General features: G+C 43.7%; 1 protein-coding gene across 3 annotated transcripts in view; it reads right to left on the bottom strand.

Moving 5' to 3' along the window:
* grip1 (glutamate receptor interacting protein 1) overlaps positions 1 to 24,590 on the bottom strand; it is a 76,908-nt gene that overhangs the window by 50,907 nt on the left and 1,411 nt on the right. Inside the window, exon 1 of one of the 3 annotated variants that reach the window (XM_047390392.1) lies at positions 485 to 912. The exons of 1 other annotated variant lie outside the window; for it this stretch is intronic. In XM_047390392.1, the coding sequence (XP_047246348.1) occupies positions 485 to 620 (136 nt within the window). In that variant the 5' untranslated portion in view covers positions 621 to 912. Of the gene's footprint in view, positions 1 to 484; positions 913 to 24,590 lie in introns of those variants that run through there. One more of the 3 variants, XM_047390388.1, reaches the window with a different exon arrangement.

Here is a 24,590-nt window from a genome sequence, read left to right on the forward strand (position 1 = left end):
CTGTGCATCTCAATAAAAGCTAAGAAGAAGAGGGGGAGTATTCCTACCATTTTTTTGCAACGTTTGAAGCAAGGAATCTTAGGTAAAGTTTGCAGGTTTATCAGGAACTAGCAGCTACAGCAACCTGGAATTACAGTGTGTAATTCCCACATTCCTTCCTCGAGTAAACACTTCCTGCCTTGTTATTACCTAACAAACCACCTGGGCCAGCGTCGTCACCTGGATACCTGAGTGGGTGTGTGTGCTGTAACTGAGAAAAGACCTTCATCTATAATGGAGAAGCAACCACGCGCTTGTATTTTCACCTCATTTTAAAGTCAAATTGAAGGGAACCTCACATGCACCTGCTCTCTGCACTCAGCCTGACTGTTTTAAACCCTCTGGTGTCCACTGAGGAGGACTCCAGCCAGCGCTTGGAGCTCCTTCAGCAGTGATAATCTGTTGATAAGCTGCCCTGCCTGCAGCTCGCCTCCCTCACACTCACTCTGAAGGTGTGTGTTGTACTTGCTGGTGTAGTAGTAAACATCTTCGTAGCCTTCCTGGTAGTCGTCGTCCGCCTGGTACCTCCTCCCTCGCCTCCTCCTGCTCAGGAGGCGCAGCAGGGTCAGGAACCGCTCCATCACAGAGCTCCCCACCCCGCCGGGGGTCCAAACTGGGCTGAAACCGGGTTGTGCTAAGCTAGCAGCGATGCTGAGAATGATGAGACCAGCTCCACACAGGCAGACAGGGAGAGGGAGTGGGATCAGGTTTCCTCCTCCTCCTGGCTTTTTGCTTGCTGCTGCACTCTCTCACACACACACACACACACACACACACACACACCACACACACACACCTCTGGATGCCTAACACACGCACTCAGAAACATTAGCGAGTACACACACTCTCTAACACACTTGCTCTTTGTATTCTCTGCAGCCTTCCTCTCCTCCTCTGTTCCCGTCTTCTTCTGGCTGTTGGTGCATCTCGCAGGGCTTAGCCAATCACAAGGCTCGCTTCACACACACACACACACACACACACACAAAACACTCCTTCATCTCAGTCCTCGATTGTGTTTCATCTTCTTCATTAGCTCCTTCCTTCCTTTGTCACCCTTTCCTCCTTCTCATCCATGTTTCCCACCTTCCTCTCCTCCTCTTGCTCCTCCTTCACACTCGGAGCAGGAGGGGAGAGCTCTGAATTCCTCAGTTGGGTGTGTAATTGCATGCTGAGAGGCAGAGGAGGCGTTCTGTGTTCCACCTTTTGGAAACAACACCTGGTCAGTGTTTCTCAGTTTCCTGCCTCTGTTGACTGTTGTGGGGAACCGAACCAAAGAGCTAACACCAGCATCCTCTGAAGGTGTTGGAAACGCTCAGGCTGGTGAAGAGCAGAAACCACAAACTTCATGTTTTTCATTGAGATGAACAGAGAAGAGGCCAAGAAAAAGTTGTGCAAAACCGCAGACCAACTGCAGACCTAACACGACATGGACGTCCATCTAAAGTGACAGACTGGACAAGGAGAGCAGTAATCAGAGAAACAGCCAAGAGGCCCATAATATCTGAAGGAGCTGCAAAGACCTACTGCTCATGTGAGAATATCTGTTGACATTATAAAGTATTAGCCCTGCATCCCACAAATCTGACCTTTAAACGAAGAGTAGCAGGAAGAAAGCCATTGTTGCAGAAGAAGCCATAAGAGCAAATAAGTCGAAGAAAGTGGTTTGATCAGATCCGACCAACATTAAACTTTTTAGCCTACAAGCAAAATGCTTCATGTGGTAGAAAACTAACGTACAGGCTACAAAACACTGGAGACGGCGGTGGAGGTTCATCTTTCAGAAGGACCATGACCCAAAACATACAGCCAGAGCTACAATGGGACTGTTTATATCAAAGCACATTTATGTCCTAGAATGGCCTAGTCAAAGTCCAGACCTCAATACAAATGAGAAACTGAGCAAACCTGAAAACTGATGTTTACAGGAGACAATGGAGGGAACCTGGAGAAGACAAAAAAAGGAGTGGACAATTTTCTTTAAAAAAATCAACGGTTCAGTCTTTGATGCAGTAAACTAGCAAGTAGTAGTTTTTAAATCATTACTTTACGACAATGTATTATTGCAATTAATTTATTAATCCACAAGCCATACGGTTGATCCAACAGAAGCTCATCGCTGATCCAAGCAGATCCCAGTTGGCTGAGGAGAAGCCAAACAAGCGGAGAGCAGAATGAAATGTCAGAGGCAATTAACCAGAGGAACGTCTGTCTGAAGCTTCCAGATTAGGAGCAAAATAATGTGGTCATGTTTAAAATGTTAGTTGTTGAGCCCAGAACCTGATGGCTCCTGTTCACGCCAATGGTAGTGAGATTCCTGGGAAATGTTCAGTCAGGTAACAGACGGGAGGTGATGGGAAGTGTCTCTGCTCGATTGTTAAAAAGAAACAAGAGATGCTAAAGCAGCACAAATACAAACGACACCACGATACAGACTAATTATCCTGCTTAAAGAAACAAAGGGGGAAGGGGGGGATTAATTAGTAGTAATGCAACAATATTCATACCTGCTGAAGCTTTTCCACATTCTGTCACATTGCAGCAACATATTTTGAGATTTTCTATGATAGCTCATGTGAAGTGGAAAGAAAAATGATACATGGTTTTTAAAATTTCTTGGAGTCAGATTAGATGGAGCGTCTGTGAACATCAGTTTCCAGGTCTTGCCACAGATTCTTAATTAGACTAAGGTTTGGACTTTGACTAGGCCATTCTAACACATGAATATGCTTTGATCCTAGTGCAGCTCTGACTGCATGTTTAGGGTGGTTATCCTGCTGGAGGGTGAACCTCCACCCAAGTCTCTAACAGGTTTTCTTCCTGGATTGTGCTGAATTTAGCTTCATCCATCTTCCTACCAGCCCTGACCAGCTTCCATAAGCTTCCAGAAAGGCTTTTCCACATCATGATGGTGTCACCATCATGTTCATGGTGGGGAGGGTGTCTTATAGTCTTAAGTTTTCCACCACAAATAGTCCTTTGCACATAGGTCAAAAGGTTCAAGAATTTTGATCTGATCTAACCAGAGGACCTTCTTCCAAAGGTTCGCTGTGTCTCCTACACTGCTTGTGGCCAATGATAGAGAGCAACACTGTAGCTTTCTTTCCAACAATGAGTTTCTCGTTTCCTTTCTTCTAATGGTCAAATGTAAGGAGTGCACGGCTAAAATCTATCGTCCCACCTCAGCTGCCGTTCTCTACATCTCAGTTTAGGTGAACCTCCATGTCTTGGTAGGTCTGCAGTTGGTCCATCATCTCTCCATGTTCAGATGATGGATTGACCAGACCTCTGGGAGATGTTGTAGAACATAACCCTGCTTTAAACTTCTCAAGAACTTTATCCCTGACCTGTCTGCTGGGTTGCTTGGTCTTACTGCTTCTTGTTCTCTAATGTTCTCTAACAAACCTCTGAGGCCAGAAACAGAACAGCTGCATTTATACCCAGATTAAATGACACACATCTGGACTCTTTATGCTAACTAGTTCACATCTGAAGGCTCTTGGTTGGACCATATTATATTTTGTGTTGGTCTACCACATAAAATCCCACTAAAACACGTGTTTTAAGGAGAAAAAAGTGATAAATGAATTAAAAAATGTATGTAGAAAATGTGGCCAGTGTTGACAATTAAGTATGTTAGACTGGTTTGTTCTGAACACATACTGTGACGCTCAGTAATCATCCCTTTTCCCTGCCTCGTTTTCACTGACAGCTGGTCCGCAGGGAGTTCAGTCACACGCTGGAAAATGTTGGACTGCGTGTTAACCTCTGACCTCTGTCATGTACTGACAGCTCTTGCTGCATACATTTCTGACAGACGCAGAAATGTTGACGGCAAACCCAGAGACGTGCACACAACCAGCATGCAGGAGAGCAAACCTTAAATAAACAGCAGTGATGTGAACTCCTGCAGGGAGGTGCTGATGGTATCTAAACTCAGACAGAAAGCAATCAGTTTAGAGAAACTTTCCGGATATTCTTTGACATCCATCGTCTTCCACAGATCAGGGATCAATTCGCAGGGCGTAACAGAGCCAGGAGGGACAGCCAGGCATCCCTTTCCACAGCAAAAATCTCTCTAGCTTCTCCCAAGGCATTCCCAGGCCAGAAGGGAAATAAAGTCTCACCAGGAGTTCCTGATGTACCACAGTTTAACTAAATCCCAGCTCGTTCTCATTAGATCATTTCACAAAAACAAGACAAACAGTTTCCACTACAGTTGTCTATCAATCCATGATGTGGGATCAAAACAAGGACAGATCTTACTTAATCAACATCAACCAGCTGACTGGACTCACGAGACCAGCATTGTGTTGTAGTTCTCTCCACCTACCTTCTGAAACCCTATCCAATAAGGATTATTTTTCTTTTCAGAGGAGCATCCCATCATGATGTTAAACAGCTGACTGTTGACTGAACAGGATGTCTATGCCTGACTGGGGTCTCCTTTGGAGGAACCTCTCGCTCATTTCCAATGGTGTTTTCTACCTGAGACAGAGCAGTAGAAGATGGATAGAAGGATAATTACTTCAACTGTATTATTAAAGGCCCTGGTTTGTGGTGGTGAAGAAGACGCTAAGCTGGCCGGACGCTGAGTTTATCTGGTAGGAGCCCAAAGTAAAGCTGCTGCTGCTCCTCCACATTCGGTTTGCTGAGGATAAGAAGTTCTCTTGGACATCCCACTCACTGGAAAGACTTATATCCTTTCTGGCTTGGGAACACCTTGGAACTCCACAGGAGCTGGAGAACTTTGAAAGTTAGTGTGATTTCTGGGTTTTCACCCCCTGGCCCAACACATCAGAATGGGTTGATAGAAATTGTGTCGATGATGTTCTGGTAGTATTGGAAGCTCTTAACCCGTCCTTAGAGGAAGAAATTCTTCATGGTTTGGTGTCATAAATCTCAGAAGTGTTAGAAGAAGGAAATACTGTGAATCACTGCTGAAGGTTTTAAAAGGTCTACACAGTACCATACACACACTGGCCACTGTGTAACGTACACCTCTCTGGTACTGACGTGCACCACCTACTGCCTTCTGAACTACCTCCATTCTTCATGGCACAGATTCAACAAGTTGTTGGGGAAGCTGGTTTAAAAATGTTCACTTAGCACGAACAGGAGCCCTGATTTGGGGTGGTGCAGATGGGAAGAGCAGGAGTAGCGTCTGTGGGGGCCTCAACGCAGCCATCTGGGATTTGATACCTGATACCGATACCTGGGGACCTTTGATGCATGCCCTCTTCTCTCTCTGCCCATGTTCTCTCTGAATACAATGAATAAATGACACTAGCACCACAAAATCAAATAAATAAAAACTTTCCCCACACCATTACACCACCACCATCAAATTCTGACCATACAACGAGGATGTTGCAGCTGAAACACAGACTTTTCAGATCAGGCAACATGTTTTTTCAATCTGTTATTGTTCAGTTATGATGAGCATGTGTGAATTATAGCCTCAGCTCCCTGTTCCTAGCTTAAAGATCTGCTGCTGCTGCTGCAGCCCATCTGATTGAAGGTTCAGCTTGTTCTGCTTTCAGAGATGGTATTCAGCTAACTACTAGTAGAGCAAATCAGAGCCGGGCCGGGGGCGGGGCAAATGACCGGCCCTTTTAATAAAGCTCATCATAACATCAATTTACAACATACACAAACCCGCAACAAGCTTCGGCAACACGGAAAAAAACAAAAAGTCATTTTGAGGTCCATCAAGAACATGAAATATAACACACCAAGAGAACAAGAAAAACATTAGGCTACATGGTAATTAATGATAAAACAACACAAATTCAAAGCAGTTCAGCACCACGGACAGCATCGGATCATTTTGACACCCACTTCATCTATTTCAAATCAGTAGATTTGAAATCACCACTATACCGCAGAGAGAGAAAAAATTAGATACAAGCTGGTTGGGCTGGGCTACTACAGTTTACAGTCACCAACAGTCGACAACTAACTCACACATTGTGAAAAGTGATTGTTAGAATGGCTACCTGTAATTAACCTGGCTCCCTGGCTGTGCTGGGCGTTTTGGCGGGCCTGAATCGCTGCCAACAAAAAAGTCGGCTTCATCTCCAGGACAATGAACAAAATATGTGTCCAGTTTTTGTAACTAGGCTTTTCCTTGCTCTCTTTTTTCCTTTTCGCTTTGCTGCTCCACTTTTATGCTTGTATGAAGTACTACTCCTGTTAGCTTAGTCGGTAAAAATTCTCCACTTAGTTTACAATCTTCCCTAGTGACCGATAATGTCGGTGGACAATTGGTGACGAGTTTTACCCAAAATACACAAATATCGGTAATCCACTTGAAAATTTGCATGTCATAAAGTTAAATGTAAGAGTGAAAATAAAGCCAGTCATGTAAGACGTTTTATTCAATATTTTACACCTACTACATTGCTAAAGTCAGTCGGTCTTGTAAAGCTTTTAGAAACCATCACTCAGTCCTGACTGTGGCACCCTTTAAAACCCCCATGTTGACTTGAACGTTTTAAAGTACGTTATTCCTTTGGGCATATACTGTGCTCATCTGTGCTTCAGGGGGGCCTGGGAGGATGGTACGCCCCTGGCACTGGTCTACAGGGGGCCCGGATGGGAGGGAGGATAAACTTTCAAGCAACCAGACCTCTATCATGTCTGACGACTGTTGGAGAAGGAGGGCCCTCACCTGGCTGCAAAAACAAAACCCAAAAACACCAACAAATCATAACACAACCCCCCCACCCTCAAGGGCGGATACTAGACGCCCACAACAGTCCATACAAAAAAATAACCCAAACAGGGCGGATGGATGGGGTGGATTTGGGTTAGGTGGGCGACCAGGAAGTCATCCCAAGCAGGCACGGAGTTCAGGAGGGCGCCAGGACCTGCAACGACAAAGACGTGGAGGCCAGCAGAGGCGTAGAGACCATGGCGGCCGGTGACGGGAACCTGCAGGTTGATCAGGAGGCCAACCGAGCAGAGTAGAGGACCCTCGGTCTGGAGGCCGGCGCCGAAAGAGCAGGCAATCAGGAGACCGGCCGAGCAGAGTAGAGGACCCTTGGTGCAACAGATCAGGAGGCCGGCGGTAAAGATGCAGTCAGGGTGCCGGCAGCAAGGCCAGAGGAACCCATGAAGCGAGGTGTCTGGAGGTCTGCGGCATTTCCTGATCCACGACAGAGACTTGAGTCTGGCGTCCGGCTTGGACCCAGGCAAGAACCCTGGAGGTTTGGAGTCAGGCTTGAAGTTCACGATGCCTGGCGAACCGTCGGAGGCTGAAGCAGAGCCTGGGGGACCATCGGAGGCCAGAACGAGGACAGGCTGCTCCTTGAACCCCCAGAGACAGGATCCGCCAGTGCTTCCTCCTCGAACCCCTCGTCTCTGGGTTCAGAAGCCAGAACGAGGACCAGTTTCTCACTGAACCCCTGGAAGGCCTGCAGACTAGGTGCAGGAGCCGAGGCGTCGCCGGGACCCCCGATGACTTGAGCCGAGGCGTCCCTCTTACGACGTCCTCTGCGATGTGTGGAGGAGGTTGAGGAAGACTTGGGCTGTAAGTCAGGCTGTGAGTCAATTCGGCCTGGAACACAGTCAGACAGTCCAGGAGCCAGAATCAGAGGTAGTCCGTCCTCAGACCCCTCTGAAACCGGTAATAGAAGCGGTCCATCCTCGGACCCCCTGGAAACTCTGCAGCAGGCTGTAGACCTGGTGTGGCCTGCTCTGCAGCAGCAGCAGCAGCACTCTGGAGACATCATGTGGGCTGGTCTGCCGCAGCACCGTTCTGGAGACATGACGTGGACTTAGCTGCAGCAGCGCTCTTGTGGCCTGGTGTGGGTGAAGGTGGACGGCAGTAAAACTGCCTTACGGCCGTTTCATAATCCTCCTCCATCTGCTTGATTTTCTCCATCAGCTCAGGAGAGGAATACAGGAGACTGGTCTTCCTGAAGCTGCTCTTAATTTGACGTGCATAAAACCTTAAACGCTGCTCCAGCTCGTCAGGTGTTGCCTCAGAACACCGGCCTGGAGCGAGCGAAGACGGAATGGGCAGAGCTGCAGCGAGCCTGGGAGACAGTGGTGTGGCAGACGAAGAAGCAGGATTACTCGCTGCCACCCTCCCGCCAGCGAGCAAGGAGTTACCGCTCCGGGTGTGGCAGCAGCAGTCGTGGGAGATTCCTCCTTGCCCGCTGAAACACAGGAGGGTGCTCCACGGCCGCGTTTCTTGCGGCGGGAGGAGGGTGAGGGCTTCACTGCCGTATTAGGGACCTCAATCAGGGGAGCAGGCGGAGAACGGCGCTGAATCGCCTCACACTCCATCTGCTCCAGCAGCAGTGGAGAGGGCAGGACCTCCAGATCGGACGCAAGATGCCTCATTGCCTCCTCCATCTGACACTGAACCCACCGATCCCTGGCGCTCTCCTGCCTACTGTCCGCGAGGTCCATGTGTGGCGGAAACATTCTGTTAGTACTTGCAAAATGGAGGACCCCGGAATGCAGACTAGCAGGCAGCATAACGGTAAGTGAAAAAGGCTTTAATTAACAAAATACTCACTCAAAAGAAGAAGCAGGAACAAAACAATAAACGGGCAGGCAAGACAGGCTTGGCATGATCCAAAAACTGTTTCCACGAGGGACATAAACAGAACAGGTGTGTATACGGGTCCTTCTCAAAATATTAGCATATTGTGATAAAGTTCATTATTTTCCATAATGTAATGATGAAAATGTAACATTCATATATTTTAGATTCATTGCACACTAACTGAAATATTTCAGGTCTTTTATTGTCTTAATACGGATGATTTTGGCATACAGCTCATGAAAACCCAAAATTCCTACCTCACAAAATTAGCATATCATTAAAAGGGTCTCTAAACGAGCTATGAACCTAATCATCTGAATCAACGAGTTAACTCTAAACACCTGCAAAAGATTCCTGAGGCCTTTAAAACTCCCAGCCTGGTTCATCACTCAAAACCCCAATCATGGGTAAGACTGCCGACCTGACTGCTGTCCAGAAGGCCACTATTGACACCCTCAAGCAAGAGGGTAAGACACAGAAAGACATTTCTGAACAAATAGGCTGTTCCCAGAGTGCTGTATCAAGGCACCTCAGTGGGAAGTCTGTGGGAAGGAAAAAGTGTGGCAGAAAACGCTGCACAACGAGAAGAGGTGACCGGACCCTGAGGAAGATTGTGGAGAAGGGCCGATTCCAGACCTTGGGGGACCTGCAGAAGCAGTGGACTGAGTCTGGAGTAGAAACATCCAGAGCCACCGTGCACAGGCGTGTGCAGGAAATGGGCTACAGGTGCCACATTCCCCAGGTCAAGCCCCTTTTGAACCAGAAACAGCGGCAGAAGCGCCTGACCTGGGCTACAGAGAAGCAGCACTGGACTGTTGCTCAGTGGTCCAAAGTACTTTTTTTGGATGAAAGCAAATTCTGCATGTCATTCGGAAATCAAGGTGCCAGAGTCTGGAGGAAGACTGGGGAGAAGGAAATGCCAAAATGCCAGAAGTCCAGTGTCAAGTACCCACAGTCAGTGATGGTCTGGGGTGCCGTGTCAGCTGCTGGTGTTGGTCCACTGTGTTTTATCAAGGGCAGGGTCAATGCAGCTAGCTATCAGGAGATTTTGGAGCACTTCATGCTTCCATCTGCTGAAAAGCTTTATGGAGATGAAGATTTCATTTTTCAGCACGACCTGGCACCTGCTCACAGTGCCAAAACCACTGGTAAATGGTTTACTGACCATGGTATCACTGTGCTCAATTGGCCTGCCAACTCTCCTGACCTGAACCCCATAGAGAATCTGTGGGATATTGTGAAGAGAACGTTGAGAGACTCAAGACCCAACACTCTGGATGAGCTAAAGGCCGCTATCGAAGCATCCTGGGCCTCCATAAGACCTCAGCAGTGCCACAGGCTGATTGCCTCCATGCCACGCCGCATTGAAGCAGTTATTTCTGCCAAAGGATTCCCGACCAAGTATTGAGTGCATAACTGTACATGATTATTTGAAGGTTGACGTTTTTTGTATTAAAAACACTTTTCTTTTATTGGTCGGATGAAATATGCTAATTTTGTGAGATAGGAATTTTGGGTTTTCATGAGCTGTATGCCACAATCATCCGTATTAAGACAATAAAAGACCTGAAATATTTCAGTTAGTGTGCAATGAATCTAAAATATATGAATGTTAAATTTTCATCATGACATTATGGAAAATAATGAACTTTATCACAATATGCTAATATTTTGAGAAGGACCTGTATATGGAGTGTGAACCAGGTGAAGCAAGACAGAGTAACTAGATGCAAGTGAACCGAATAAAGTTGATTAACAGACAGGAGAGAACAAAACGTGACTGGAGCAAAACAGACTCTTGAATACAAACTAACAAAAACTAGAAAAACATGAAACTAAAGCATAACCAGATCCAAAAACCAAACTTGACAAAACATGAACAAGACTAAAACATGACTAGAAAAATAAACAGAAACATGATTCAAAACTTCAACTGTGAAATAAGACCAACAAAACCCCAAAACACCCACAAATCATAACATGTAGACAATTTGAGTGAATATTGCTTTTTTATCCACTTAAGCCAGCCTGCTGATTCTCCTCTGACCTCTGGCATCAACAAGGCATTTTCTTCTGCAAAATGCCGCTAACCATCAGCATTGTGTGTAAACCTGAGAGATTGTTGTGCATTAAACTCCTAGCAGAGCAGCATATTCTAACAAAAACAGCTGATCTGGCACCAGCAACCGTGCTGCTTTCAAAGTTGCTTAAATCTCCTTTCTTCCTCATCCTGAAGCTCGGTTTTGACTTCAGCAAGTTGTCTTACCTGCACCAACGTAGATGCCCAAATGCGTTAAGTTGCTGCCATGTAACTGACTAACTCCTGGCAGTTGGACACGTGTACCTAATAAAGTGGCCAATGAGAGTATGTTGAATCTAAAGCTGCAGAGTCTGCATTATTTGGACATTTGGGGGCTAAAGGCTACAAGCTTATCTACAGTTGTTGGAGGTTTATTGCCCTGATGATGTGCATTTAAACCTGTAAACAGGAGAAGTGAAACCTGTATTTAATATGAGATGCGTCACCTGACCTACAGCAACACTCCTAGATGTAAGAAGAAGAACCTGTGAAGGGGTTTTGTTGCAGACTGTAAGTAAAGCTGGATAAACACCAGTGTTCTTTAATGACCATGAGGAAGGCTCAACTCTACCTTCCTCACCTGTCAGAAAATCCTGAGGGCACAGCGGCCCAAAGGCCACTTCAGCGATGCTTTATGCTTACAGAGATGACAACCAAACGCCTGGTCGAGAGACCATTACTGAACAAAGGCAGTAAGAAAGAGAGAGAGGCTGCTAAACCCGTGCAGACTCATTTGCATATCACTTTCAGGCTTCTGTTGCTCTGTAATGTGATTGGACAGCACATCTGTATGTGTGAGAGTGTGTGTAATCTTGTTCTCCATGCTCCACTTCAACACACACACTACTATGCAAGGAACCTATCTTCTGCTGCCACCTGCTGTCCACTCTGGGGAACTGCAGATTGTAGAGCCTTAAGTCACACCCAGCAGTCTGGGGGGAAAACGCAACATTTCTGTTAGTTTTTTACACTTGAGTCGCTGTGAAATTACCCAAAATGCAGTGGGGCAGAGTCAGACAGTGATTGATAATGCCTAAGGCTGAGCGAGGCGGACAGCGGCATGGAAACAAACAGAATAAAAGTGAATCAGTGGTCTTAATGGACTGGTGAGTGACTGACCCTGATTCCTAATGGACACAAAAACACACACATCATTGACTTCCGTTCATTCCCCAAAGGCTCGGTCTAACCTGAATGTAAATCCAGACGGAGGAGGACATAAAAGATGGACAAAACACCATAAACAGGACCAAGGCGTTCTAATATATACAAAGATGATTATTGTCCACCATACAGGTCCTTCTCAAAATATTAGCATATTGTGATAAAGTTCATTATTTTCCATAATGTCATGATGAAAATTTAACATTCATATATTTTAGATTCATTGCACACTAACTGAAATATTTCAGGTCTTTTATTGTCTTAATACGGATGATTTTGGCATACAGCTCATGAAAACCCAAAATTCCTATCTCACAAAATTAGCATATTTCATCCGACCAATAAAAGAAAAGTGTTTTTAATACAAAAAACGTCAACCTTCAAATAATAATGTACAGTTATGCACTCAATACTTGGTCGGGAATCCTTTGGCAGAAATGACTGCTTCAATGCGGCGTGGCATGGAGGCAATCAGCCTGTGGCACTGCTGAGGTCTTATGGAGGCCCAGGATGCTTCGATAGCGGCCTTTAGCTCATCCAGAGTGTTGGGTCTTGAGTCTCTCAACGTTCTCTTCACAATATCCCACAGATTCTCTATGGGGTTCAGGTCAGGAGAGTTGGCAGGCCAATTGAGCACAGTGATACCATGGTCAGTAAACCATTTACCAGTGGTTTTGGCACTGTGAGCAGGTGCCAGGTCGTGCTGAAAAATGAAATCTTCATCTCCATAAAGCTTTTCAGCAGATGGAAGCATGAAGTGCTCCAAAATCTCCTGATAGCTAGCTGCATTGACCCTGCCCTTGATAAAACACAGTGGACCAACACCAGCAGCTGACACGGCACCCCAGACCATCACTGACTGTGGGTACTTGACACTGGACTTCTGGCATTTTGGCATTTCCTTCTCCCCAGTCTTCCTCCAGACTCTGGCACCTTGATTTCCGAATGACTTGCAGAATTTGCTTTCATCCAAAAAAAGTACTTTGGACCACTGAGCAACAGTCCAGTGCTGCTTCTCTGTAGCCCAGGTCAGGCGCTTCTGCCGCTGTTTCTGGTTCAAAAGTGGCTTGACCTGGGGAATGCGGCACCTGTAGCCCATTTCCTGCACACGCCTGTGCACGGTGGTTCTGGATGTTTCTACTCCAGACTCAGTCCACTGCTTCCGCAGGTCCCCCAAGGTCTGGAATCGGCCCTTCTCCACAATCTTCCTCAGGGTCCGGTCACCTCTTCTCGTTGTGCAGCGTTTTCTGCCACACTTTTTCCTTCCCACAGACTTCCCACTGAGGTGCCTTGATACAGCACTCTGGGAACAGCCTATTCGTTCAGAAATGTCTTTCTGTGTCTTACCCTCTTGCTTGAGGGTGTCAATAGTGGCCTTCTGGACAGCAGTCAGGTCGGCAGTCTTACCCATGATTGGGGTTTTGAGTGATGAACCAGGCTGGGAGTTTTAAAGGCCTCAGGAATCTTTTGCAGGTGTTTAGAGTTAACTCGTTGATTCAGATGATTAGGTTCATAGCTCGTTTAGAGACCCTTTTAATGATATGCTAATTTTGTGAGATAGGAATTTTGGGTTTTCATGAGCTGTATGCCAAAATCATCCGTATTAAGACAATAAAAGACCTGAAATATTTCAGTTAGTGTGCAATGAATCTAAAATATATGAATGTTAGATTTTCATCATGACATTATGGAAAATAATGAACTTTATCACAATATGCTAATATTTTGAGAAGGACCTGTACAATCAGGCAGGGCAAACCTTTTCCTTCCAAGCAGTTGGACTTCTTCTGATCACGTAAAACAGTCCAGATCAATAGTTCTCCTGGCTTTAAAAGTTTTTCTTCAGATATAGCCTGCTGAACAGATTCCTGCCTCTAAACGGAGTCAAAGATTCAACAACTATGAAAAAAGTCCTTACTCTGAACATATTTCAGTTTGGGAATTTGTTCAGCATTCAGTTTCAGATTTCTAATTTGTTTAAAACTAACAAAAATGGAAACAGTTCCGCTTTGAGAATCTGTTTAAGTTTGAGAATTTATTCAGCATTAGGAGCCGTTTTAAAATAAAGAATATGTTCAAAATACACAATCTGTTTAATCAAAAATGTTTTAAAAATAAGGAATCTGTTTAGTGACAGGAATGTGTTCCGACCCAGTCATAACTGACAGTTTTTCATTTCAAGCACCAACTATTCATCGGTTAGGACCTGTAAAACAACCGCACGATCCGACTGATAGTTCTGGAGTAATTTAAAGTTTTAACTCCATTACGTATATTTAAATAATTACTGATAATAATTTTTAAGTGGGGGATTCATAACAGAGACCAGAGGTTTGGTTGAGAAGCAGAAAAATGAATTTTCTTTTACCAGATTTGAAAACTTCGGGGAATTAATTCTGCATCGAGGACTGATCCACAAAAGCTCGCCAAGTGAGTCTGCAGCTCACAAATAAGCAGCATAATTTGTATTCGCTGTGGTTAGTATATCTGTGCAAGACCGAGCATCATTTGTGGAGAAAACAAGCAGCCAGAATGTACACCTCAGAGCCGTTTACGGTGGACTGAACTGAGCCTGCTGGTTTTGTTTCAGAGCTCAACCTCAAAAGGAGAAAGCAACAAAAATAAGTTATCAGACGACTGCAGGAGCAAACAAGCACACAACAGGACAATGCAGGATAAACCGGATCAGAGGAGTCCGTCCCTGCAGGCTTCAGAGCCGGACCGACAGCTGGACTATCAGAGACACGCTGGGACGCGACGTGTGAACGGTTTGTGGAAGGCTCTGTAACCGTGCTGGGTTTATCCACGTGGAAAATTACTATGTGTGAAGCCGGTATATCCACCTGGATGCAGCCAGGGCTCTGTGTGTGTGTGTGTGTGTGTGTGTGTGTGTGTGTGTGTGTGTGAGCATTGGACAATGAAGCAGATTCACAGCCGCTTCCCTGCTGGAATTCAAATCATCCATTTTTTTGTCTGGATATTCAGTCCTGAATTTTTCTGATGTTTACACTGTAAAAAGACCCGTTCATGTTTTTCATCACCAAATATCAGAAAAAGCACAAATCATGAGGAAAAGCCACGTTCTACATTGATCCATTCATTCCTGTATCTAGATGGCAGCAACTCAGAGTTAGCAATAGGAAGAGGTCCCTGCAGCTTTGTGATGCTATGGGTTGGATCAGAACCCTTTGCGAAGCTTTTTCCCCATTTACTTGATGGTAGAGAGAAATTATCTTTAGTTTATTAACAACATTGAGAAAATTTCTCTTGCTGAAAAATTGCAGAACCTCAAAAAGTTTTAGCAATGTAAAAAAAAAAAAGAAAAATCAGCAATTCGATGCAACAGGAGGTTTTATTTTACCCCAAGTAACCTGCAAGCAAGAATGAATGAGCTCCCTTGGAGAAATTGAGTTTTAGGCCGATGCTGCCATCTTTTCTCCACACATCTCTCATATTTCAAAGACTCCTTGGAACGGTGAACAAATATGGCTGCATTTACGCTCATGTAATAGAGAAGAGCCGAGCAGAGAGCTCCCCAACATCTGCTTCTGATCCACTCCAGCACAGCAGTTACTCTGTTGCAATTACAAGCAAAGCAGGTATTCTTTCCATCAGAGCATATTAAATATAAACTGGAGACAGCACAATATCGAGCTTAGTTGTCAATGGATTCGGTGAATCGGTTTCTATATTTGGTTGAACAATTTTGGTACTGAAAGTTGCATTAATTAGTATTTTTTATTATTTATTACTGCTACAGCAGCATTAATGCAAAAAAGTCCAGCAGAGAATTTAGATCAACAAGAAACATCTCAACATAGAGAATCTATGGAGTATTGTCAAGAGGAAGATGAGAGGAAGAAGAACCAACGATGCAGATGACATGAAGGCGGCTATCAAAGCAACCTGGACTTTCATTACACCTCAGCAGAACCACAGGCTGATCTCCTTCATGCCACTTCGCATTGATGAGGTAATTCATGCAAAAAGAGCCCCAACCAGGTATTGAGAGCATAGAAACCTGACATTTCTGTTAAAATATTCTTTCTTCACTTCATCTGCAATTAATCTGTGGAGTATATTTGTTTTCCTTTCTGAAATGAGCAACAATAGTATTGAACTTAAAATGGACCTGTATATTTTTGCCATATTTTAATTAGAAGATATTTTGAAATAGTTCTTTAGCACAAAAACCTGACATTTTACCAGCTCATGGAAGGCTTCTGCACAGGCGAAATAACTTGCTTTGGAAACAATATTTGCACTTGAAACAAACACATTAAAATGGATAAAAGTCACAAAGAGAGTCAGCAGTTTGTTCTTCAGCGGAACAGAGAGAGGGAAAGCGTGGGGAAAATCTGTCGGAAACGGTGGAGATAATACATTAAGCTGAGGGAAAAGGATGTAAACACACACACACACACACACACACACACACACACACACACAGTCAGGTCTGCTTCAGTAATCCTGAGCACAAAGATGAGCCGAGTTCTGACATCAGCACCTCTTAAAGAACCCGGTGTGTGTCTCAGTGCATGTTTGTGTTAAAACCATTTTCTCTGCTTCTTAGTCCAGAAGCTTAAAACGGCAGGATGATGTCATGCTCTGACACACACTCAGTGGCTCCAACGCTCCGAACAGAACATCCTCCTGCGCTACATTTACTCAGCCGTTCCCCAAGCTTTCAGTCACACTGCACCATCAACAGTTTCAAGCTGAGTTGGGCCAGCTGGTGCTGACTAAACATCATATCCAGATGTGATTTCAGTAAAGGGATCAAACCTGAAAATGTGTAATTTAAGGGAATAATGACTATGGACAGAGATTAAGGAATATTGGGGTGAAAATGAAACATCTGTTGCCGTTTTATATTAGCGAGGAGGCTGTTCAACTCAGTCTGCTCACAATTTCCTGCAGGAGAACTGGTATATTCACCGTCAAGGCTGAAAGACATCAGCAATGACCTTAGAGAAGCAACTGCTGCTGCTCATCAATCTAGGAAGGCCATTTCCAAACTATCTGAAGTCCATCTATCCACAGAGAGAAGGGTTATTCATAGGTGGGCAACGTTTAAGACAGCTGCCAGTGTTTAAAGGAGTGGACATCCCAGCAGATTTACCCCAAGGCCAGATCGTACAATAATCAGAAAAATACCCTGAGAGCTCCGTCTCAGAATCTTCAGGCCTTACTCAGAAGGTTAGAGGTTAAAGTTCATGACAGGACAATTAGAAAAATGCCTAAACATGTACCGCTGCTTGGGAAGGGTTGAAGTCCTTTGGACAGACGTGATCCAAGTAGAAATGTCAGGCTGTGAGTAGAATATAAACTGGCAAGCACGGTGGTGGAGGGCTGATGATATGGGCTTATTTTGAAGCCACAAGATAGGCTCCTAGCGGTCACTGAGTAGACCAAGAATTCCTCTGAAAGACTAGTCTTCTAAATTCAAATAGTCCATCTATCCAACAGTTGAAGTTTGGACCAAACTGGGTAATCAACAGAACAATGATCCCACAGAAGAAGCTTCTGTTTCTTAACATATCGGTCCGATAGGTAAAACTGGGCCAATATTAACATCAGATGTTTATTTCTATCGTGTTGCCGTTTGTGTTTCTGGAGGGGGGGGGGGGGGTGCTGGCCATGTGGTATATGTTTGGTCATGTGACAGTGATAGCGATGCAGCGCAGGATTGTGGGTGTTTAACTAAAGCAGAGATGCACAGCGGTGTGGAAATATATGTAATATCAGTAAATATCCCTGATCGGCCATAACAGCAATAATATCTGATAGCAATATTGGCCCAATTTTTCATAATGGTGCATCCCTAGAAAAGAACCAAGGATTTACAATGGTCTAGTCAAAGTACAGACCTCAACCTTGTTACTGATAAGAAATGCTTGCCTGGTTCTAGAAGCTGTTGAATTTTGGGTTACTTCTGGTAACTGGTTTCAGCTCATGTGACAAATATGAGACACGTATACAATCATTAACTATTAGAAAAACATAAATCCATGTCCAAAAATTACCTTTAGGCACCATTTTTAGATGCAAGTCCCAATCCTTATTCAGGAAACCACTAATCTATTGGCTTCAAAACAGCTGCACCAGCTTCTACTCGCTTGTAAATTTTATAAAAACGAGCCCAGAGAGTAAATGGACCTTCCTTTTAATAAAAATATGAACACTTGTGAAACGGACCAAATAAAGATGACGGGGAAGGGATCACTGATCAGAATGTTAATGTTGCTAAGGCCCAAAAAAATACTGACCATAAACTGATGGAAATAAGAGAAACAAATGCCTGCAAAGCTTAATGAACTGAAGCAAAGATGGAAGGAAGAGTGGTCCAAAATGTATCCAGAACAATGCGAGAGACTGAAAACCACATCTGGTGAAGATGGTTCTAAAAGCTGAACCAAGGTTTCAGTTTCTGCCCAAATATTCGACTGAATGAGACTGTCGTTCCCCTCATGCCCAGCTGATGAAGAGCAACATCTGGTTCTGAAGAATCACCGCCATCCTGTGAGGATGACAACAGTTTTCCTATAAACACGTTTCTGATGAGAAATGAGGAGAAGGAGGATCATTTCACCCAAAATTAAAATGAAAACCAAAAAGAAGCAAACAGACTCTTGATTCTCCTGAGCCGTACCACAGAATATTTATCACCTTATTTGAATTCTGGGCCTACTCTAAACTTCCCGATCCAAACTCGGGGGATAAATTTGACTAATTAACATGACAAAACTCCTGTTCTCACATCTGCAGCTGCCATTTTGTCCCCGCTTTGAATTCCCTTTCTTTTGACTCGTGTTCAGCCTGAGTTCCTCGTCAGCTCGGAGAGACGCTGGTGTTGTAAAACCCGCTGAGAGGAGGACTGACATCAGGCTGTGCAAATAAAGCTGATCTAATACATGCTTCTGCTCTGGAGTACAGCGGTTCGCCGTGTCTCCTTTGGTTCGGTGATCAATTATTTACCTTTTCTCTATTTTTACTCTCCTGCTTGTGGCTGGCCGCTTTCAGCCTTTGTTTCCATGTCTGTTTCCTACAGTAAAGGATGCTGGGAAGCGATGTGGCTGGAAGGTAAACACATACAGAGTACATCATCACCTCTGCAGGAGCTCCACACACAGGTTTCACAACACAACAGTAAATCTGAGCTGATAGTCAGTCTGTGACCAACTGAGGCTCAAACTGGACCGGAGCTGAAAGCGATGTTGGATCTACCGACTATTTCTGGTGCCAATTAGGGCAAAGTTTTAATGTGAAAAGTCTGGATGTGACTCTGAAGGATCTGACAGGAGTGGAGGCAAATATTCTCATCTTCATCTGGTAAAAAAAAATGAAACAAAATGGCATTCTCTCTTCAATATATACAGAATTTATTTGGCTTATATCTAAACGAGTCATTTAACTGATCAAGGCAGTTCAACACCAGTGTTTCCTGCAGGTCTACTAACCATAAGCAGGAAGACGTGTTGAGCTTTTTGCTTTTATCTGTGTAATTTTAGTGTTTTTGTCATTTAAAATCAAGATTTTCCAAAAGGAGATCTGATTCTGATGTTCTGATGTTTCATGTGCTTAGGGTAATTTTAAAAACAATAACTTAACCTGAAGTTTTACTCCTATTGCACCTTTCGATCCAAATCTGGTCACTTCTGACTCCAGTCGACATCTGAAGGCATGAAAACTAAACCGTTTGGATCCGGCCACAATGGCTTCGTCCACAGTCTTATGGTCCCATAAACAAGCTGAGAGGAAAGTGGTGCTGGTTCTATGCCAGGTCCAAGCTTGGAACCAGTTCCGTTCTGACCACTAAACACCACTATGCTTTAATGCAATCAGGAAAAGTGCAGCACCTGATATTACTGAATATTCAAATTATATCATGGGTTTTAGGGCAGCTCAGGTCCATTGGATTACCTTTAAACTTTTTATCATTTTTGTCACGTTAGAAACACAAACCTCAATATATTTTACTGGCAGTATGGTGTGCATGTGTATTCAGCCCCCCTGAATCAATACTTTGCAGAACCACCATGTGCTGCATGTCCAGCTGCAGGTCTTTTTCACACCTTCTTCTTTGCAGAATAGCTCAAGCTTAGTCAGATTAGATGGAGAGTGTCTTTGAACTAGAATGATCCAGTGTAGAAAGTTTCACATGATTATACTTTCATCTAAACCATCCCATTCTCTGGGTGCAGGTTTAGGGTGGTTGTCCTGCTGGAAGGTGGACCTCCACCCAGTCTCTAGTCTTCTCTCTAACAGGTTTTGCTCCAGGACTGTCCTGGATTTAGCGCAGTCCACCTTCCCATTAATGCTCGCCAGCGTCTTTGTCTTTGATGAAATACACCAACAGCATGATGCTGCCAACACCTTCTTTCGCTGTGGGGATGGTGTGCAAACTTCAAACAGGTCTTCTTGTGACTTTCTTTGTACTATTCTTGCATAAAGGCCAGATTTATGGAGTGCACAACTATTAGTTCTCCTGTCAACAGATTCTCCCAGCTGAGCTGTGAATCTCAGCAGCTCCTCCAGAGTTACCATGAGCCTCTTGACTGCTTCTCTGATAAATGCCCTCCTTGACCAGCCTGTCAGTTTAGCCAGACCTCCATGTCTTGGTAGGTCTGCAGTTAGTCCATCCTCTCTCCATTTTCAGATGATCGATCGAACAGGGGGGGTGAAAATAAATATCTCTCCCCTCCCACACATGTTGCTGCAAGCTTAAAATAAAATAAAAAAACATAGATCTTGGTGGTTTGGAAGATTTTTCAAACCAGGAGAAACTCAAAAAAAGCTGAAAAATTACCTCCCCCTCCAGAAACACAGGAGACCTTGCCTCTCCCCCAGTGACTGCTGGGGATCGGCACCAGGCCCGTTATTCCTGGAATACTCCAGCCAGTAAAGCCCGACTACATCTGCAGTCTGTCTTGCTGAAACTACGACCTCCACTGCACCAAACGACTTCCCATTCTTCTCACACGTTCAGTGCCATGCTTTCCTTCAGTCTGAAGATAACATCTTTCAGCCTTGCAACGGTAATCTAATCTTCTGTCGTGTCTCTGCAGCTGAAACGTTTAATCAACAGATCGATATTAAGAGGCAAAACAAATACATTTTTTATCGATGGTCAGATAAAACATTGAATATTTCATGCGTTATGACGTTTCTTACATCAATGAAGTGATAAAAGTTATGCTCTTTAGAATAATCCATACCTAAATAAAGCCACCCCGAGTCTCTTTCCTTTAAACGGCTACACTCTGGGAAATAAGCTGCTTTTCCTGCCTCTTAAATCACAAACAAGTTTATTAATATTATTTATTTTCTTTAGTTTTATGATGTTGAAATTAACCTTTTTTCTTCTGCTCTTCAACATCTGCAGAAGTAATTTAAAGCATCGTCTTTATACAACAACTGTTGGGTGGAGGATGTTATTAGTCTGCAGCAGCTGTAATGACCAGTCTGAGGAGTTGAAACCTCATAAATGAGAGCTAAAAATGGTTTGCTGAATCTGATCCACACGTGTGTGTGTGTAAAGGTGGAATAACTTCTCCTCACCGGGAAGAAATTACATCTGTGTTTTTGGTTTGACCAGACCGTGACGTCAATCAATCTGATGGACACCTTGTTTTCTGCTTCATCTGCACGGATTTAACGAGCATCAATGAAACATACAGTGGGTGGTCTCAGCTGGATTTTAGTACAAACTTAAAATAAATTAAATGAAAGCACTAAAGAAAAGGTTGGCTCAGTCTCAAATGAAATAAACACTGGTTTTTATAACTGAACTACATGCTGAAATGTTACAATATTCATACCACATAAGATTTTTCACTTTTTTCACATTAAAATCTGATTTTTAAAGTATTTTTACTGATGCAAATCTTAAAAGTGTGGTGTGCATTTGTATTTAGCCCCCTTAACTCTGAAAACCCTAAATAAAATGCAGCACAACTTTCTTCAGAAGACAAATAGAAAAGAGATTTCACCTGTTTCAAGTTTAATCTCAGAATAAAAGTAGCTTTAGGGGGATTATGGAGAACTAATATAGTAGACACATGAAACACTCCATCTCCACAGTGAAATATGGTGGTGGCATCATTCTGTAGACATAAGTTTCTGCAGCAGAGACACAGAAGGTGGTCAGAGTTGAAAAAAATTAGGACAATCCTGGAGGAAAACCTGTTACTGCAGAAGGCTGGAGACTGGGGTGGAGGTTCACCTTCCAGCAGAACAACCACCCTAAACATACAGCCAGAGATACAATGGGATGGTTTAGATCAAAGCATACTGATGGGTTAGAATGGCCTAGTCAAAGTCAAGACCTAAATCCAACTGTAAATCTGTGGCAAATCTTAAAAACTGATGTTCACAGATGCTCTCCGTTCAGTCTGACTGAGCTGGAACTATCTGCTAAGCTCTGTGTTGGGCCAAAAAACAAAGATGTGTGTAAATGTAAAAGAAAAGTAATTAAATATGTTAAAACAAGGAATCATTTCAGGTTGTTTTCTATTATTTATCAGGACTAAAAAAAGACAAAAGTGTGCAGAGCCTCTGTTTCCAAACCGTTTTATTCCAGGTTTCAACAGATCTGAGTTTCTAAAAATAAACTGCCGAGATAGGAAGACTATTTTTCACTTTAAGTAAATATATTAGGTGGGTGAATTCTCCATGATATCAGGTTTTAGTTCAACCTCTGGTACGATGCAGCCGTTGGTGTGGCCCTTCAGAATACAGAAGCCAGTTCATCCCAAAGCTCTTGGTCATAATTGACTGCAGCTGGTAGTTTCTCTTTACCAGCATTAAAAGTTGTTTGATCCAAAACACAGAGATACTACAAAACTAATTGAAGATCTAAGAAGAAGACATATGAGAGTTACACAAGTAGGAAAAGTCTTTTGGATCCATTTTTAAACAACTGCAGATTCCAAGATCAGTGTTTCAAACAACTGTGGGTAAGTGCCAGTTATCTGGATGTGTCTGAAGGAAGACCCAAACTGTCCCCATCAGACCAACGGAAACTGGTTCGGGTGTTCAGCAGCAATCCAGGAACCATCAAGGCTAAAAACTATCAAAAGCTGCAAGGTACAGGACACCAACGTCCCTGTCCACAGGGACGTTAGTTTACATCACTATGGACTGAGGAGATGCCGGTCAGACAAATACTGAGCTGTTTGGCCACAAAACAAGAATTTGGAAGAAAGATGATGCTTTCAAACCTAAGAAACCAGTAATAATTGTCAAGCATGGTGGTGGTAGCATCATGCTGTAGGCCAGTTTGATGGACATGGTTTCTAGTGCATTACAGAAAGAAGACTGGTCCCCCATCCAGACAGAATTTTGCTGAAGTTTGCTGTGGTTGACAAAAATATTGTGGTCGAGGTACAACTTCAACCAGATATTGGTGGAGTGTATGTATATTTTTGAGCCTGTCTGGATTAGAAAAAATCCACAATAAATTCAAACTTAAGACACAAAATTCTTGGTAACAAACTGCTGCAGATATATGTTGTTGTATCCTTCCACCATGGAAGAGATTGGAGCAAACAACAAATAAAGAAACAAAAACACTCCAGATGACCCACCAGTGGTCCTGACCCAGTTGGCCTGTTAGCGCAAATGCTAAACAGCTGGACCCACTTGATAGCTGTTCACCAGTGATCACGGACATGTTAGAAACCAATCTAACAATCACAGGGACGTCCATATAACATCAGCCAGATCTAAGAAGGAGAAATGAAGATTGACACAAGCTGTGAAATTCTTTTGGGACCATTTTTAAACAACTGCAGATTCCAAGATCAACTGTTTCAACATCTGAACATGGGTACAAGGTACTCAGATGGGGCACCACTTTTCCAAGATCTGGAAGAAGTTTCATACTGCCTCCCTCGGATGAAAGGAAATTGTTCAGGATGTTCAGGAACAACCTAAGAACCATCAAGGATCAATCCTTTCATGCACTGGAAACTGCTGAATCACCAGTGTTACAGTCTACAATAAAGCCAGCTTTACATCAAAATGGACCGACAGGTGTCAATCTACCTCAAAAAACGACGGGGAATAAAATCTGAAGCTGCCCACATTTACAAAGCAAATGCCATTTTACATTTTGTTCTATAACCAGGCAGGACTAAGATTAAGCTGTTAATTGGAGGAGTCCTGGTAGGGCCTAAGAACCATGTACCAAATCACAAGCATGGTAGTGGTAGCATTATTCTGTGGGCTGTTTGTCCCCTAGTGGTACGGCATTTTGGACAGAGTGGATGGATTCATGGAAACATCTTCAAAAACATTTTGAATCCACAGCTAGATGGTCGAAATCTGGTGGTCCAATAGGACAACAACCCAAAACAGATATCTGGAATGGGGTTCTAAAAGCCCTGACCTCAACTCTGCTGAAAATGTGTGGACAATGTTTATAGTCCAGATCCAGGGAAAGAAACTAGCCAACTCTGCCAAGAAGACTGGTCCAGAATTACAGCAGAAGCTTGTTGGCTACTAGATGTCTAAGGCTGAGCTCCAACTTTCACCAACCATTTTTCATGTATATATTCGAGTCTACAGTAAATTCAAAGCTGTGCACCAATCTATTGATTATAGTTCTACACTGATCAAGCATAACATTACGACCACTAACGAGTGAAGATCAATGATCTTTTCATCGCACCTGGTTTGGCATTCGGATCATTGACATTTTGTTTACATGCCTTCTATTACTAACTTTTTAACTTGATGGGCTCA

This window comes from Girardinichthys multiradiatus, chromosome 17 (genome assembly GCF_021462225.1).
Source record: "Girardinichthys multiradiatus isolate DD_20200921_A chromosome 17, DD_fGirMul_XY1, whole genome shotgun sequence".
NCBI classification, from domain to species: domain Eukaryota; kingdom Metazoa; phylum Chordata; class Actinopteri; order Cyprinodontiformes; family Goodeidae; genus Girardinichthys; species Girardinichthys multiradiatus.